This window comes from Uloborus diversus, chromosome 7 (genome assembly GCF_026930045.1).
Source record: "Uloborus diversus isolate 005 chromosome 7, Udiv.v.3.1, whole genome shotgun sequence".
NCBI lineage: Eukaryota > Metazoa > Arthropoda > Arachnida > Araneae > Uloboridae > Uloborus > Uloborus diversus.
Window position 1 is genome coordinate 133,512,677 of NC_072737.1, and position 17,461 is coordinate 133,530,137.

At 34.8% G+C, this 17,461-nt stretch overlaps 1 protein-coding gene across 1 annotated transcript in view; it reads left to right on the forward strand.

Moving 5' to 3' along the window:
* Positions 1 to 2,406: 2,406 nt before the first annotated feature.
* Positions 2,407 to 17,461, forward strand: part of LOC129226894 (chromosome transmission fidelity protein 18 homolog) — a 58,379-nt gene continuing 43,324 nt past the window's right edge. Inside the window, exons 1-3 of the mRNA XM_054861522.1 lie at positions 2,407 to 2,491; positions 2,616 to 2,747; positions 4,643 to 4,717. Coding sequence (XP_054717497.1) covers positions 2,407 to 2,491; positions 2,616 to 2,747; positions 4,643 to 4,717 — 292 coding nt within the window. The remainder of the gene's footprint in view (positions 2,492 to 2,615; positions 2,748 to 4,642; positions 4,718 to 17,461) is intronic.

Consider the following 17,461-nt stretch of genomic DNA (forward strand, 5'->3'; position numbering starts at 1 on the left):
ATAGAGCAAGGGACTGAGACTTAGGAGCTGTCTCCATTCGATTTTCTTTTTTTTTTTTTTTAATAAGGTGAAATGAATTACCTCTCACCCCAATTTTTTTACATTGAAGTTTCAAAACGCAGTTACAGATAAACTTTGATGATTATTGGAAAGGGTCTGTGTCCTATCCAAAAATCATTTCGAATAGAAGTCCTAAAAAATAAAGTTTGTAAGCGATATTCAGTGATGAGGGTTTAAAGGTCTCCACATTAATTTTTTGGAATTATAGTTTTCTTCATTTTCAGATTTCATACGGGAGCATCGGCTCACTACAGTAGACCCTCGTTTTACGCGGGAGTTACATTCCACGGAAATGACACGTAAATAAAAACCGCGTAAATTGAGACCTAATACTAGTGTTAAAATAGGGGTTTGGTTCTGTAGATAACAAAATACTTTATTCTGGTGGTGACTACTTGTGTAATAAGGCTAATGTATACTTATATCGACTTTTATGTGCAACATGCATAAAGAAAATATGAATTAATTTCGTGCACTGTTTATAAAGAGGAGCAGGCTATGATAGTCTTTTGGCGTCATTAAGAATTTTTCTCTGCAATTTTTTGCAGAGCATTTAACGCATATCCATGATCACTTGCATCATTTCCTTGATAGAATCTTCCTTCACTAACAAATCAGAAAAATCATTTCATTGTCTAGGAATGGCTAGAAATTTTCAATATGAACGTTTCTGGTTGTGCGTCACCGACGTCAGAATCCACGTTGGTTTTGGCCTGCTTTGTGACTCCTATAAGCTCTTCTTCCAGTGAGTTCTGAGCTGTGTGAGTTTAATAATTTTACTTCTGGAACGAGCTCTGTAACCAATCGCACAAAATGTCTCCAGTGGCCTAAGCTCGAATACTAGCACGCCAAAATTCAGCTGATTCCGCGTAATCTGCAATCTTCAGGAGTTTGGATTTTGAAAGAAAGGAAAATTTTATCTGTTTGCATTGCCATTTCGGTTTGCATCCACGTAATACCGAAACTCTTTCGCGTAGAATAAAGTTAATAAGGTCTCAAATCTTAAACAGCGTATAATCGAAACCGCGTAAAACGAGGGTCTACTGTATTTTTGTTGTTTTGCATTGGAACATTTTTTTTCATACAGTGATAGAAAGACGATTCTCCAAACCCAGGGGTGCCCACCTCCCTTAACCCGCCCGCGATAATAGGAAATTCCAATAATTTCTTTTTTACGCACAGTGCTTTCCCAGTTCATAATTCATTCAAGTGGCCACGTATTTCCACCTGTGGAATTCCTTCCCCCAGACAAGACGAAACAAGATTGAGTCTGAAAAGACATAACCTCTTTTTTGCTCGGTGCCCAGTTGAGAACGCCCAATCTCCCTATTTCTTGGCACCCAAGCCAAAGCAAGATTGTGTTATTTAGGAGAGCCGCGAAATATTGAAACATTTCATTATTAATAAGTCCCTATTTATATGAGACATTGCAAAATTTCGCGGGCCACCAGTAGAAGCTTCATGGTTCCTCTGCGAGGTGCACATTTCGGGAATCACTACCAGGAGCCTTACTAAAATACGCCCATAATACATTTCAATACTTCCGAAAGAGCTCACAGTTGTAGTTTCATTATTGGGCTCCCCGAGGAGGCACATTTTTTTTTTTTTTTTTGTAAATTACTAAAAAAACAGTTTTCTCCCCTTTTCTGATGAGAGCGCTTTGCTGAAAGCTGCACCGGGACACGTGCCAGTGTCCCAGTGGGCTAGAGACTCTAGGCTTGACGTGTCTACGGATTTTCCTATTCTATTCCTATTCAGTGTCACAACTGACTACAACTGTTTTGATGTCGAGGACTGCAAACTAAGAGCCTTGCCTCCATTATTTTATCTACCGATAGATGACAGCACCATCACCGGATCGAACAGTTAATGAGAATTTAGAACTAGTCCAGGAGCTAATAGCTACCTGGTGCTAGCACCGCCAGAGGTATCGTTTCACTTGGAGGACATTGAGACCACGATCATATTTAACGTCGCCCAGTCCCCTTTAATGACGACGATGGGTCTTCGACCATCGAGGTTCGAACTCAGGACCCTCCGGCCCCAAATCCGACACTGTCTACGGATTTGAGTCCCTCTCTCTCGAGCCCAGTCTTCATTCCAGACTTTATTATAGCTTTGTACGGTCGAGCTTTACCGTTATTACCCTTTACCGTTAATCGCAACCGCAGCATTTGGTGGGAAGTGGGAAATTTGTTTGTTTACAAATTGACTTTGCTTTTCGTAGGAGCTCATTTCATTAGAAATGTGTGTGATATGACAATTTTTAAATTCTTTCCTTTTTATCCTTCGATTTAGAAATTAGTTTTCTTTTTTGTATGTTTTTATTTTCAATCTATGCTAAAAATGGATTTCCCCACGGACGAGGAATTATATGAACTGCAGCATCAAGATGATATGGAAGTTTTAAATGAATTGGGGTTTGCTGAATGTAATTATAGTGTTTTTCTTGATTAATTTTTGTGTTCAATCGGTGGCGTATTTTATTTAGTTTTATTTGGAATTGTTCTTTTATATTTATTATTAATATGATTTATGTGAGTAATTTTTTATAGCATCTGAAAATGACGACTTTGACTCGTACTTTCCCTATCAAAAAAATAATCCTGTTTCATTTTTGCGAAAAGATAAAGACTCTTCTGTAGTATTTTCTGAGAAGCCTGTAAATGAAGATAAAAATAAAACTGGTATGTCTATTGTTTTGAATATTTTCAAATTTTCATGATGATAGGTGGAGGTGGAACTCTTTAGACTGCTGAACATGTTGAACTTATCTCAATTTTAATGCTATAATATATTTTTTTATTTTACAGTTATATCAAGAAATGCTATTGCTATTTTTCACTGCTGCATAATTTTTATAAATCTGCAAGGCAATTTTTTAAAATGGTTTTAATGAAGAATGGCATAGTAAATTGAACTCCTCTCATAACGTAAAGTCTTTTAGTTCATTATTATTTATGGTATTTTTTTTTTTTTTTGTCATATAGAAAAACTTTATGATAGCATTTCTTCAGATCAGAAACACCAAGGTACGTTAGTCCTCTTTTTGAAAAATTGCTAAAAACGAATACTTTAAAAGAATTACAAAAGCAAAATTCTAGTAATAGTGACAGTGAAATTGATAAAGACCTAGGTTGTGTTGATTCTTGAGAAAATCTAGATGGTTCTGGCATAAATAGCACAAAACTAGAAATTGGTGAGTTGAAAATTTTAATGCCCTACATTGATTTTTAATCTTTTTTACCCCTGCTAAATGCAGAAGAAATAAGTTAGTTAGAATATTGGATAATATTGATCATTAAAATGATCATAAATCTTGTTTTTGTAATGCAAACCAGCGTGCCCCATACTCGGAGTATGATGACCTGCTTCACAGAGTCTTGTTAAAAAGTTAATCACTTGAACATTTTCAAAAAATCTAGGATTATGAAATACTAGTGGTACTTGCACGGCTTTGCCTGTAATAGAAAAATTAAAAGGTCTTTTGGTTTGCCTGTATATTTACAAATACTGTATGGTGAATTTTCTCGCCAATTGGCTTGTACCCATGTTATGGTTCCACGATATGATAATTTCGTATCTCACCAATTGGCTTGTGCCTATGTTACGGTTCCATGTTATGATAATTTCGTAATTTACTCGTCCATCTTATGATAATTTTGTGCTTAAAATCGGAATAGAAAAAGAACCACATCGAATTTTCGAAAAATCGCTTCAAGGTGCACACCCCCATGCTACAAACTAACTTTGTGCCAAATTTCATGAAAATAGGCCGAACGGTCTAGGCGATATGCTCGTCACAGAGATCCTGACAGACAGACAGAGATCCGGACAGACAGAGAGACTTTCAGCTTTATCATTAGTAAAGATTTAATGAAACTCATGATAGAGAATCAAACTGTTCATTTAATTTTTTGATGAGGTAAAAAATGATAAGTTGAAAAGCGAACCAACATGCCCCATCTCCCTCAAATCTTTTCAATATTATGTGATCCTGTCTTCATCCTCACTATACAGTATTAAATCACTTCAACCGAAGTCACTAAGATCGAAAATAAACTAAGATTAGTTACTTAAGTGTGCCTAAATCTACTTGATTGAAATTTTCAGTAGTACACAACTGTCTAAAAACTTAAATCCTGTCAATCATGAGGGTGCTGTGTTGGAAAAGATATAGTCAGTCAGTAGATCAACAAAACTTTATATTTCTTGGGACAAATATGATAACTCTATTTTTTTTATTTTTTTTGGCCCCCCCCCCAAAAAAAACAAAAAAAAGCCAGTTATTGTCTGTGAGTTGAAATGTGCTAAAAATTTCATAAAACATTGAGTTACTTTTTTTCAGTTTGTCAAAAATCTGGGCACAAGGTGTACAATCTTAGCAAAAATTGCAGAAATACCGAATTTCATGTTGATAGGATTTAACAACTTTTTCGAAAAATTTGTCACACCAAATATCTCATTATATGTCTAGATTTATTTTAATACAATAGATTATTTATGTTGTCTTATAATTTCATACTTTTGGTTTCTCAATAGATTTTATACTTTGTTATTTATTGTTATTTTATTTATTTAGAGGAAAGTGCTGCAAGCATTGAGAATAATGTCAATGTTCGTGATACTCTAGAAGAAGAGAAAGAAAATACCCCAAGTAATATTATTATTCTTTATTTAATCCTTAATGTTTGTTATATTTCAGACCCTTAGGAGGAGCAGGATAAAACAAGCTTTTTTACTTTTAAGAGCAAGGTTTTGTTTTTAATGTTACTCCTGTTTTAATGTTACTCCTTTAATTCAATGACTCTATTTAACGACTTTTAAGGGTCCATAAAAAATCGTACCTTAAGTAGAATGCATCCTTGTATTTAATACTTCTAAAACTCAGGGTTTACCGATATATATCACGATATATGTTCAATATTTATTCTGAAGATATCACGATATTTTGATATTTTTGATATTTATGCAGTACGATGTTTGCAGTATAAAATAGGTATATGTATTATTCATATCAATATTATTCATTAATTATTAAAAATAGTCAAAAGTAATATGTACTATATGAATGTGATACAGTAAAACCTGTAAAGTTGACCACCCTTGTAAGTTGACCACCTGTCTATGTTGACCACTTTTGTCAGGAACAGAATTTGTCGTATCTCATATAATGAAGGAAAACCTCTGTAACTTGACCACCTCTCTATCTTGACCACCTGTCTATCTTGACCACTAATGTGCGCCAAATTTGGTTTGGAGTATTGTAAAAAACCCTTTGTAAGTTGACCACTTGGTTTATTTTTTTTAACTTTCTTCAGCAAATTTTTTTATTTTATCATTTATTTACTTATTTATTCATTTATTATTATTATTATTATTTTTTTTTTGAAAGCTTTCCAAGAATGTTTTTAATGCTTTGATGCCAGACTAGCATTTTACTAACTGAACAGCAGCATAAAGCTTATGCTGTTCTTTATTCTCCAAACTTGTTTTTCGTTTGTTGTTCTATTTGAGATAGCTTTTTGTACTCTGTTCAATGAAAATAGGTGTCAGTAGAAAAGTTCAAAATCTTTTCTTTAAGTTGCAATATGTTGTGGCAACACAGGAATTGTGCAAAACGAGCTGGCGCGGATCTACATATTTTAGGCTCCCCTGCAACAAAATATGTAGGGTCCCTCCCTAGTGGCCAGCAGTGTCTGTTTGTAAAGTGCATAAGTCTTAGTGCCAGTTTTTTTTCTATTTTTTCTTCAATTTCTAGGGCCGTTAGCCCCTTTAAGGGCGCGGGCCCCTCGCACTGCGGGTACACAGATCTAGGCCTACTAATGAGTAAAGTTACATGTTTCTGGTGCAAGTGATTAAGGACATTTTAATTTTGCCTTTATGAACTGGGAGAGTCGAGCTTGTTACTCTTTGTGCTATGCATAAAAATGCTTCAAAAAGAAAGTTAGTTGAACTTGAGATTAATAAAAAGTATGAAATATTAAAATTAATTAAAAATGGAGAAAGCCAGAGAAAAATAGCTGGCATAAATGGAATTTCTAAACCTAGTGTCTAATATAGTTAAAAACAAGGAAAAAATAACAAAATTTTTTAATAGTATTCTAAATTATTGTTTCACTTTCCATAATGTTAAACACTGAAAGTGAGTTGAATAGAAAGAGTAAGGGCAAATTCCTCAAAAAAATGAATATATATATATATATATATATATATATATATATATATATATATATATATATATATATATATATATATATATATATTAGGGTGGCCCTTATTTTTCAACTTTCAAAAAAGTTAGCTCCCAACCCCCTATTTTGTTCCAATGGACAAAAAAATGATGTGTTCAAAATATTAGCTCAATCGGAAAAGTTTAAGGGGTGCCGCAACAAGCATGAAATTATCAAATTTTCTCCAAAAAAGGAATTTTTCAAATCTTTTCAAGTTAAAAAAAAAAAAAAGCATCTCGCATATTTACATTTTTGACGTACCTATATCTTCTTACAGGTGTTATTTTGCTCTAACTGGTTTTTCAGAGACTTTCTATGTCTTTCCCCCTTTTTCCTCTGACGTCTTTTGTGGTATCAAAGCTTTTTGACCAAGACACCATTCACTACTCATGACGCGTTCTTGCTACTGCAATTGTTTCTACATCAATCTTATGAAAATTTCCCTGTCAACTTTTTAATTGAGTTATTTTTGTAGTCACACTTAATTTTATGAGTAATTTTTAAACTAATTAAAAATATAATTTGAGTATTATCATATATATCAGGATTAGGACCATGATAGTAAATATAATGTTTGTATTATTAATCAAATCCTATTTTTTTTCCCAAATGATTGGATAAACTTAAATTAACTCTATTTTTATTATGTGCTTCGTTTGATTATTTTCTAACTAAGTATAACCTTGTCTTTGTTCATTACCATCATTACCATTCCATCGTTTATTATTCCAATACATGAAACAAATCAATTGTCGAGCCGAGAACATGTTTCATTTTTACGGTAGTTTGCTGCTTTGATATGATAAAGACTGCTGCTTTTTAATCCCAAGTTTTAAATAGAGTCACAATACATATGATCTACATCTATTTAGAAGAAAATTTGATGAATTGTACATAATAAGAGTTCCAATTGAAACATCTTTTAGGCGAACATCAGTCCTCTCTCTGTCCAGTATATCTCCCATCCCCCTTAACCGTTTCCCACCATCCCCTTCCGAAGAAGACCCCACATTTGGTCAGAGGTCAAAAGTCAAGCGGGGGTGAGAGACGACCTTGGGTGAGCGTGGGAGCAGCTGCCCACAATAGAGCCCCTAGGGGCCTTAGCCCCCAAGAGTGCTGCTGGTAACTTGCGCCTGACTTTCGTGTCATTATCAACTCCGACTTGCAAAATGGCATCAACGTCTTCCGGTAGCTCATTAAACAAGTTGAGAAAAGATTTCTACATTGATCTTGTTGGCAACATTTCTAATCAAATTGTTGGAGCAAAGCTACCATCGAATAGACAAGTCTTGAGCGTCTTTTTTTACAATATAAAAGTTGTAAATATGACAAAAAAAGAAAGTGCAACATTAGTGATTCAAGAAGTATCTGTTTTTTGGCAAAAGGCAAGAATTCCCACTAAAAGAACGGATCACTGCGTTGACAAGTTAGTCAAACTCCATGATAAATGGAAACATTTGCAGAAAAGTTTTTCGAGAACTTCAGGGAAAGGAAAAATGAGAAGAGATTCTTTTGAAGAAATTATGGACGATCTCTTCGATATTGCTCATGCAAATGCTTTAGAAGACATCAAAATTGAAGAAGATAGGAAATTTCTAATTCTTCAGCGCCAAAAAGGAAGACCGGGCTCCATGGTTGGTGTTGACCTAAAATTAACACAAAAAGAAGAAAGGAAATCAAAGAAAAACAGAACAGAAGTTGCCCGAAAGAAACAAACTTATGAAGAAATGGAACGAAAATTAGTCGACACATCTTATGATATAGTTTCAAGCAACCCAAGCAGTGACGGTTTTGACGACAGTAGCAGCCCTTCTTCTGTCATTGATAAACAATTACCAGAAACTGATATAGACACACTTGAGAGTACGGACAGTACGACTTACGCAGAAACGAGAGGTACATTGCATTTTTTTACTCCTCGTCTATCTGAAGTTTTTGATAGATGTAAAATCACAGATAGAAATGGAATTTACATACTGGTAGCTGCTGCAGAAGCATTTGGACTTGATACTAAAGACCTGATCATTAATCGAACTTCTCTTCAACGCCTCCGAAAGAAATTTAGAGAAGAAAGACATGCGGAAATTCAGAAAAAATTTAATTTAAATGATTGCCAAGAGCTTGTCTTACACTGGGATGGAAAATTGCTCCCAACACTTGCAGGAGTCGAAAAAACTGACAGACTGGCAATAATAGTAACTTTCCAAGGCAAGGAGCAAATGTTGGGAGTTCCTGAAATCCCATCCTCATCAGGAGAAGAACAAGCCATGGCTATTTATGAAGCAGTTGAAAAGTGGGGATTAAACGATAAAATTCAAGCACTTTGCTGTGATACAACAGCCAGCAACACAGGCCGAATAAATGGTGCCTGTATTAATCTAGAAAAATTGTTTGATCGTGATCTGCTGTACCTTCCTTGTCGTCATCACATTTTTGAGTTAGTTTTAAAGGGATGTTTTGACTCTCTAATGAGTGCAACTTCTGGTCCAGACATGCCACTTTTCAAAAGATTTAAAGAAACTTGGACAAAACTCGACAAAAAAAATTATACCACTGGTAGCAATGAAGTACCTCATGATATTCGTGCAACCATGCTCGAATTTCTTGATCAACACCTTTCAGCTCGGAAACAACAGCGCGATGATTACCGAGAACTGTTGGAATTAAGTATGATATTTCTTGGTGGGATTCCAAAGTGTGGAATATCATTTCGTAAGCCAGGAGCTGTAAGTCATGCTAGGTGGATGTCAAAGTCCATTTATGCACTCAAGATTTACTTATTTCAGGATCAGTTTCCCTTATCTGAAAGGGAGAAGAACTCTTTAAGAAGAATATGTATTTTTCTTGCTCGAGTCTACATTCGATCTTGGTTTCTCTCCCCGGAAGCAGTTAAAGCTCCATATCACGATTTCCTATTTATGCGTCAACTGATCGATTACCAGGATATTGATACAGAAATCAGTATTGTTGCTCTCAAAAAATTTTCAAAACATCTCTGGTACTTAGCTCCTGAAACTATGGCTCTATCCCTCTATCCTTATTTGATGATAATGTTCCAACCTCGGTTAAGAGAAACATGGCACAAATTATGTTGGAAGCAGATAAAGATGAAGAATCGCAAGAAGCAGAAAACCAACAAAAGAGATACATTCCACATCAAAACAATTTTTCTAAGTTTATTAACAACGAATTTTCATCTTTTGTGACACCTGTTACAAAACATTTCCTCACCCGATTTTCTGTAAGTTCTGATTTTCTCAACAAAGACCCTTCAACTTGGAAAGATGACCCTGGTTACACAAGTGAAAAGGAAAAACTTGATAAAATAATTGTTGTGAATGATGCTGCAGAAAGAAGGGGCCAAACTAATTCAGGAATACAACAATATTCTTACAAAAGATGAAAATGAAAAACAATTTGTTTTACAAATTGTTGCTGAAGATCGCAAAAGATACCCTACTGCTACTAAATCCTCACTTAGGAAAAAATAATGTTGAACATTCGCTTGTTCCCGCTGTGTTTTGGTTCTGTAGAAATTGTTTGTCATAATAAAATGTATTTATCCTCTAAAAGCTGTTGTGTTAGTAAAGAAAATTAAATATTGTTAAAAAAGCACGAGATTTCTAGGATTTGCTGAACTTCAAGTCGTTTGCGGCACCCCTAGAAATTGTCCAAATGAAGAGAAATTTTACACAGCCTGCTTTATTATTCATTGGAACAAGATAAGAGGTTGGGAGCAATAAAATTTTAACTTTCGAAAAATACCCTATAGCTAAGGGCCACCCTAATATATATATTACCGCCCTTTATAAGTTGACCACCTGTCTAAGTTGACCGCCAAAGTGTTGCACCGCGCGTGGTCAACTTACACAGGTTTCACTGTATATTAATTCATCATTAATATAATGCAATAATATAATATTCCTTTTTTATTTAATACTAGCAAAAATACCCGGCGTTGCTTGGGTCAGTAATAATTATGAGAAACAATCGTTACTTGCCCTTGTTTTCTGTTTTACGCGAAAGAATTTAAAACAAACCTTTTTGACGTGATTAAAAATTGAGCTTCTTCCTTACTCATTAAACTAAAATAGCAATAAATATAAAGAACAAAATAGTATTCAATTAGAAACGAAAGCACGACATTTAAGCATATACAAATTATAAGAATTTCCGAAATATGAAATTAAACCTTACATGTTTAAAAAGATTTATCTGTTAGTACTTTTTTTTTAAAAAAATCTAAAACCTTCTCTGTATGGCTATTGATGTACGAACTGTTTTAAAAAATGTAGCCGCCCGTGTTCCCCTTACACTTGCTTTAGTTATTTTGGGAAATTTCAATTTTTGTGTGCACTTGGTGCGGTTTAAAATCTTATCAAATTTGCGAGAATCATTTTGGGATAATACTCCCCTTCCTTACTAATTTTTAGTATAGAAAATTGTTGCCAGATGCTGATATACTTTTGGTCAAAATAAAATGGCGCTAAACGGTTTCATCCGAAATGTTTCCAAAATAAGTAGTAAAATTTGGCGATTGTTTGAAATCGTACAAAAAGAAAAATTAATGGAAGTTTTTGTGCGGTTTATGGATTTGCCTAATTTAGTTGTTAAATTATTTTGCACAGTATTTTTTTAAAATTTTTTTTTAAGTATCTTTGATTGGCGATGTTTTGTTTATATGGTGAAAGCTGAGAAACATTATTACGTATTCTTTGGACTCAAAAACAGCGACAGTGGAAAAAACTGCCAAATGCATCAGCTACTGAAATCTGTCTGAAAAAATTCTGGCGATATTTCTGCTGGTTGGTTGGATATAGTGAGCAAGTGTCCAATCAGCATAAATAATAATAATAAACCATTAATTACATAAGTTCCGTTTAAAAGTAAAATGATCAGCCAAGTCCATTTATTTTTAGCCAATCTTGTGGGAAAACGTTACTTTAAGATTTGACTTGAGAAAAGCTTCAAAAAGTCAGTCGAAACGCAAAAATATTCAACAATACAACAATTAGGAGTTGAGATGACACACTAAATAATAACTTGGGTTGATGAAAGCCTTCGAACAGGGAACAAAAAAGCTCATAACTCGTTTTTTATACAACTTAGAAACTTCGAACAGATGCTATCTTCAGCAGAAAAATTGGCACTTTCGATGGACATAAAATGTTAATATGTGCACGTTTTTTTCCACCTCCATATTGGGGCATTTATGCGAAAATTGGGACTAAAATTGGAATAAAAAGGGAACTATCAATCGGATTTTTTTCGAACTGGTCTATAAACCTTCCCAGTACCAAACTGAACAAACGGTGAAAGTTTCAGCCAAATCTGCGGGGTAGTTTCTGAGATCTTAGGGAACAAATTTACCAAACTCCATTTTTATATATATAAATATTTAAAAGTATAAGTAATGTTGCAATTTTAATATAGATTAAAACGCCTAGTTAAAAACTAAAAGTTGGTCAGAAAAAAGGAAAATGTCTTGTGGCTGTGCACCGACTAATGCATTTTTTTTTTCATTTTTATTTCTGAATGAAATAATTTTGTAAAAGTAGCTAACAAAAGAAAAATGAGTGGAACAATTACTGCATTTTTATGTAACTCACCTAAAATTTAAAGTAAAACATAAATTTAAAAATACAATGTAAATATCACATATTATGGAACTGATGTGATATACCCCACCCTTGGCGACTTTTTCCTGTTGGCGCCAAGAAAACGATGTATGACGACATATGTCATACATCGTTCTTAGCGATGCTTTTTTAGCGCCAACAGGAAAAAATCAGATAAAAAACATGATCAAAGCACTTCAGACCACAATATATATATATAAAAACAACATAAAACCACAACAAAAAACATCACGAATATACGCTTCAAAAATACCAGAAACTAGAAAGTTTTTGTACACAAAGAACAATTACTAGAAAGTATTTAAAATGCTTAAATTGACAAATTACTATAACAGCTCACCAATGAAATATGTACCAATAGAAATAAAAGCTTTTTTCCAACATGCATTTCATCGAACAAACTTTTCTCATACTCTTGTAAAAAGGAGCAAAGCGATTCAAATTGCGATGTTTAAAGCGGAAAACATCCCCAAAATCAATAACTATTTCAGTCAAAAAAAGCGCTTAGTTACTCAAATTTCGATGTATGAAAAGTAGAAATGTCTCAACAGAACATCCTAAACATAAACAATACAAAAATGCAGTAATTTATTTGCTATCCAGACAGGCTTTCAAAATACCTATTATATTTTACATAAAATAACACTTTTATATTTTTATAAAATGCTGGAGTCAACTTATTTTCAGAAATTCAGTACCTAAAGGAGGCACGTTAATAGAATATGTCTAAATAATTCGTGGCATCGATAAGAATGAACTTTTAGAGCAAAATAACCGTACTATTTTTGTAAAATTAATTCACATACAGTAAAAATAGAGTTAAAAACTACGAGAACCCATCAAGGATTTGTAAAAACAAAGAATTTCGGAAGTGAGAATTTTTTTTTTGATTCTAAAATAAAGAACTTACCTTTTTATGGTATAAATCCTCACACTCAGTCTAAAACAAAACATCATATGACAATGGCACTTTACAGATACACACCACGTTGGAGTTAACTTTTAATTAACGTTCAAGTTTGAAGAAACTGGCATTTTCTAATGTTTTTACTTCAAAACAGAACTACTGAATTTAAACTAACAACAAAATAAGCTTTCCTGTAAGGTATATTGCACGAAACAACACTTATCTCTCTTGCGTGAAACCGAGTAGACAACCTAAGTAAACAAGTTTTGAACAGATCTAAGATTGTCTTCGGGTTGACTACCACAGGTTAGTTTCGCCAGGAATGCCATGCTTAAAAAATTATCGCCTCATTGGCAAGAAAAATATTTCAATTTTGTGCAAAAAATCGGATGTCGCCAAATGAGGGGGGCGGGGGTATATCACATCTGTACCCATATTATAATAATCAAACTATTATATAAATACAGGTGGTTATAAAACAATTGTTCATGTTTTGATTTTGCATGTTATTTCATATTTTTGTATATAATAGTGTGATGTTTTTTCTGAGGGCACGTGTATGTAATCAGTTTTACAGAGTAATGAATATAATCAACAATATCTAATATAACAGCTAGTATTAGTAACAATTATGTTATATTATATATTTAAAACCGAAATCATCATATCTCACAAATGATTCTAATTCTAAATATCATTCATACATAACTACCATTTAAAGTATACATTTTTACATAAAAATGTATACTTATATATAGTGAAAGAAACTTTTTTTTAAAGTCTATATGCTATAATAATTATATAGGAAATTAAACAACAGTGATTTGAGGATGCAGTTATTATTTAAATACTTCAGTTTGTGCTGATTGAAAATATCTGCTGTATGTCAAAATATCCAATATAAATCAAAATATTAGAGAGTGATAACATTTTGGAAAATATTGTAACGGATCCGGCGAGACTTCCAACTTTCTTGAAAGGACGACACAGTTCTTGATAAAAACACAGGAGCTTTATTTACACTATGTACAGAAGAAATCGTTAACAACTGCTAAATTAATCATCAGCAATTAAGCAAATGTCACTCAACATCGTAAACTCAACGGTTACACACGTATTTACTTCCAAATACGAAAACAACACAGCGAAATGCCTCGCAATAAACAGAGCTAATACACTCTCAGTACGTATACTTCAGCCGAATGCAAAGGGGTTGTATATTCATTACAAGAAACTATTTACAGGTTACGTTACTACAATAATTACTATTTACAGAATTCGTAACATTGCCCCCTTCCTAAGGACTGCACGTCTCGGGCAGTGCAATCCCCAGAAAGGGTGCCAAACTTCTATCACAAGTTCACAAATACACACATTAAATAATAACCAATAATGCATAGGCAACACAATAATAACAAGAAGTATTACTAAACATTAAAAAGCAAAAAAAAAATTATCTACAACTTTTATGTTATCAACCATGGTTGTTTACGTAATACTCATGAACTATGGCCATAGTATGGGGCTAACCGATCATAATGTACAACCCTAGGTTTTGCATTAGGTGATTTTTGGATCCTCACTACGACGTCATTCAGTCGGTTAAGGACATTGTAGGGTCCATCCTAATGTGACTGCAATTTGGGTGAAAGATCTTTCTGTCGGATGGGATTCCATAACCAAACCTTGTCGCCTTCGTTGAATTCATGTCCAGTAGACCTTGTGTCGTATCGGGTCTTCATCTTCTCCGCCGCAATGTTGATTCGCTCTCGTGCGAAGTTATGAACGTCTTCCAACCGTGCCTGGAGATCCTGGATGTACTCCTCGGGCGATGAAGGCGCATCCGGAGGACGACCGAAGACGAGATCACAAGGTAGCCGAAGCTCTCGTCCGAAGAGCATCTGAGATGGGGCAAATCCGGTAGTCTCGTGGACAGCACTGCGGTAGGCCAGCAGAAACAAAGGTAGCTTCTTGTCCCAATCCTGTTGATTTCTGGATACCATAAGTGAGAGATTATTCAGGATTGTGCGGTTAAAACTCTCCACCATGCCGTCCGATTGTGGGTGTAGTGGTGTTGTCCTAGTTTTCTCAATTCCGAAAATTTGACATAGGCCCTTAAACACAGCAGAGATGAAATTCCTCCCTTGATTGGAATGGATCTGCAAAGGTGTTCCATATATCGAGATCCAATGCTGGACTAGAGTCTCTGCTACGGTGGTAGCTTCTTGATCTGGAATGGGATATGCTTCCGGCCATTTGGTGAAGTAGTCGATTTAAACAAGAATGTATTTGTTCCCATCAGCAGTTCTTGGTAGAGGACCCACATGGCTGCCACACTTCCGTCTGGGGACGGAACTCCGTCTTTTGAAAATTTCGGATCACCTGGGAATTTGTTTTGGAAGTATTGCAAACGCAGCATTAAAAAAAATGTATATTTTCAAAAAAAAAAAGAAAGAACGCAACTGTGCTTAACTCTTTCCTTTCCGGCTACATCTTGAACCCCTGCCTTCGTTGATGGCAGGTGGGCGGAGTCTTGAAAGCTCAGCGCTCGTGTCATCCTCAACGCTGTGGTAAAAAAAATAGTGTTAGCTCTCGTGGTTCAGTTTGCCGTGGGAAAAGAGGCGCGATGCGTCGAAGCTGGGGAGGAAATGCATCCCTCCTGTTTTTACATTACTCCACGATGTGTGCTTAAAAATGAAGTGAAGTGAACTGAACTCTGTTGAGAGATTGTTTATCTTTCTACGGAAAATGTGCTACGTGCATCGTGCTTTTTCTACTTGATTAATTAGTGTTTCATATTTGGCAGGATAATTTCTGTTGTTGAAATTTTGTCATTTAAATTAAATGTTGTTTTATTTTGTATGTTTTAATATTCAGCTTTCGTAAACAAATCTTTCGTTATTGAACGATTCAAGTGAAGCTACTTCGATTATCAAATATGGTCTGTGAAGGAGGAGTATAAAATTCACAGAAATGAAGGCAGACTCTAAAATGAGAAAAGCTGTTCATGCCTCAAGGCAAATGTATCCACTTGTCCTTAGATAAGAAAAAGAAGAAACCAACTGCTGCTGCAGTAGAAAAAAAGTGACAGTAAATAAGCCTGTTGCAGCATCTGCTGTTGTTTTTACTCCTAACTCAAAAAAAAAAAAAAAAAAAAAAAAAAAAAAAAAGATGGGGACAAGGTGCCAGAGTAGCAAAAAGTAATGGCTGAGAAAGTTCCTATAAAAGTAGCTATACCCACAAAAAGATCTTCGGAAGACAAAAAATCTACCACACATGCTAAAGTTAAAAAAATAAGCAGTTATTTTTCAAAGGCTAATTAAATTATTTCATTCATTATGTGGTTAATCCAGAAAATTATTTTAAATCTGTTCATTACAATGTATCTTACAGCCAAGAATATCTTACCTGATTTTTTTTTACCTCCAGCAATTCTTTTATATGAACTATAAAAGCAGAAGCTTTTTTTCTTCAATAACATATAGTAAGTTTTTTTCTGTTTCATTTACTTCTGAATTATTTATTTTTCAGCATTTTTCTCCTAAAAAAATCTTTTTATATTGCAAAGAATAATTTTAAAGTTTAGATCATACTTAATTTTACAATTTGTTTTTATATATATATATATATATATATATATAGCTAATTGCTACCTCAAAAATAAGCAATATATTTGTATAAAACATCAAATATATTGTGCGCTAACATTTTTGTGTCACGAAATTGCGCCACGCGCTTTTCAGTCCTGGCCATTTTGTAGAGTGGCACCCATGAGGACCCAGGATGTCCATTCCAATTCGTTCAAAAGGAGCTCCATTGTTGTACAGATGTAGCTTCCCTCTGCTTATTTTCTTCAGTCCTTTACGAGCAGCACAGGTGTCACAAGAATGGCACCACTTCTCCACGTCATCCTTCGCCTTACTCCAGAAGAAGCGCTCCCGAACTTTATTGAGGGTTTTCAAGACACCAACATGTCCTCCAGTCGCACTACTATGTATTTCTTTCAGAACATCTGAAATCCTTGATCGGGGAAGTAGTAACTGCCACCTAGACGTTTTGCCGTCATCAGATTCCCATTTTCGGTACAGTACGCCGTTGCGTAAATGGAGTGAGTTCCATAAAGCCCAGTATAATTTTGTTGCAGGGCTGAAGATGGAAACGTCCTGCCAGCTTGGGCGCCGACTGTCACTTTCCATGAACTCCAAAATTGGTTTTATGTCGGGGTCTTCAAGTTGATCTTTTCGAATTTGGTCGTCACTCCATGGATCAGGTTCTGATGATGTTGAAGTCACTGTCACCTGATAGGCAGTAGGGCTAGTCGTTCCATGCTGTTTCTCGATTCGGGAACAATAATTGCAGTTCTCAGGACAGGGTCTCCTTGATGAAGTGTCTGCATTACCGTGAGACAAACCTTTTCAGTGCTTGATTTCCATGTCATATTCCTGGAGCCGCTGTATCCACCTGGCTATCTGGCCTTCTCGATTCTTGAAGTTCAAAAGCCAAGTTAATTAGGCATGATCTGTTCGAAGCAGAAATTTTCGGCCGTAGAGGTAATGATGGAAGTGTTCTACAGCTTTCACTATGGCCAGTAACTCCTTTCTGGTGACGCAGTAATTTCGCTC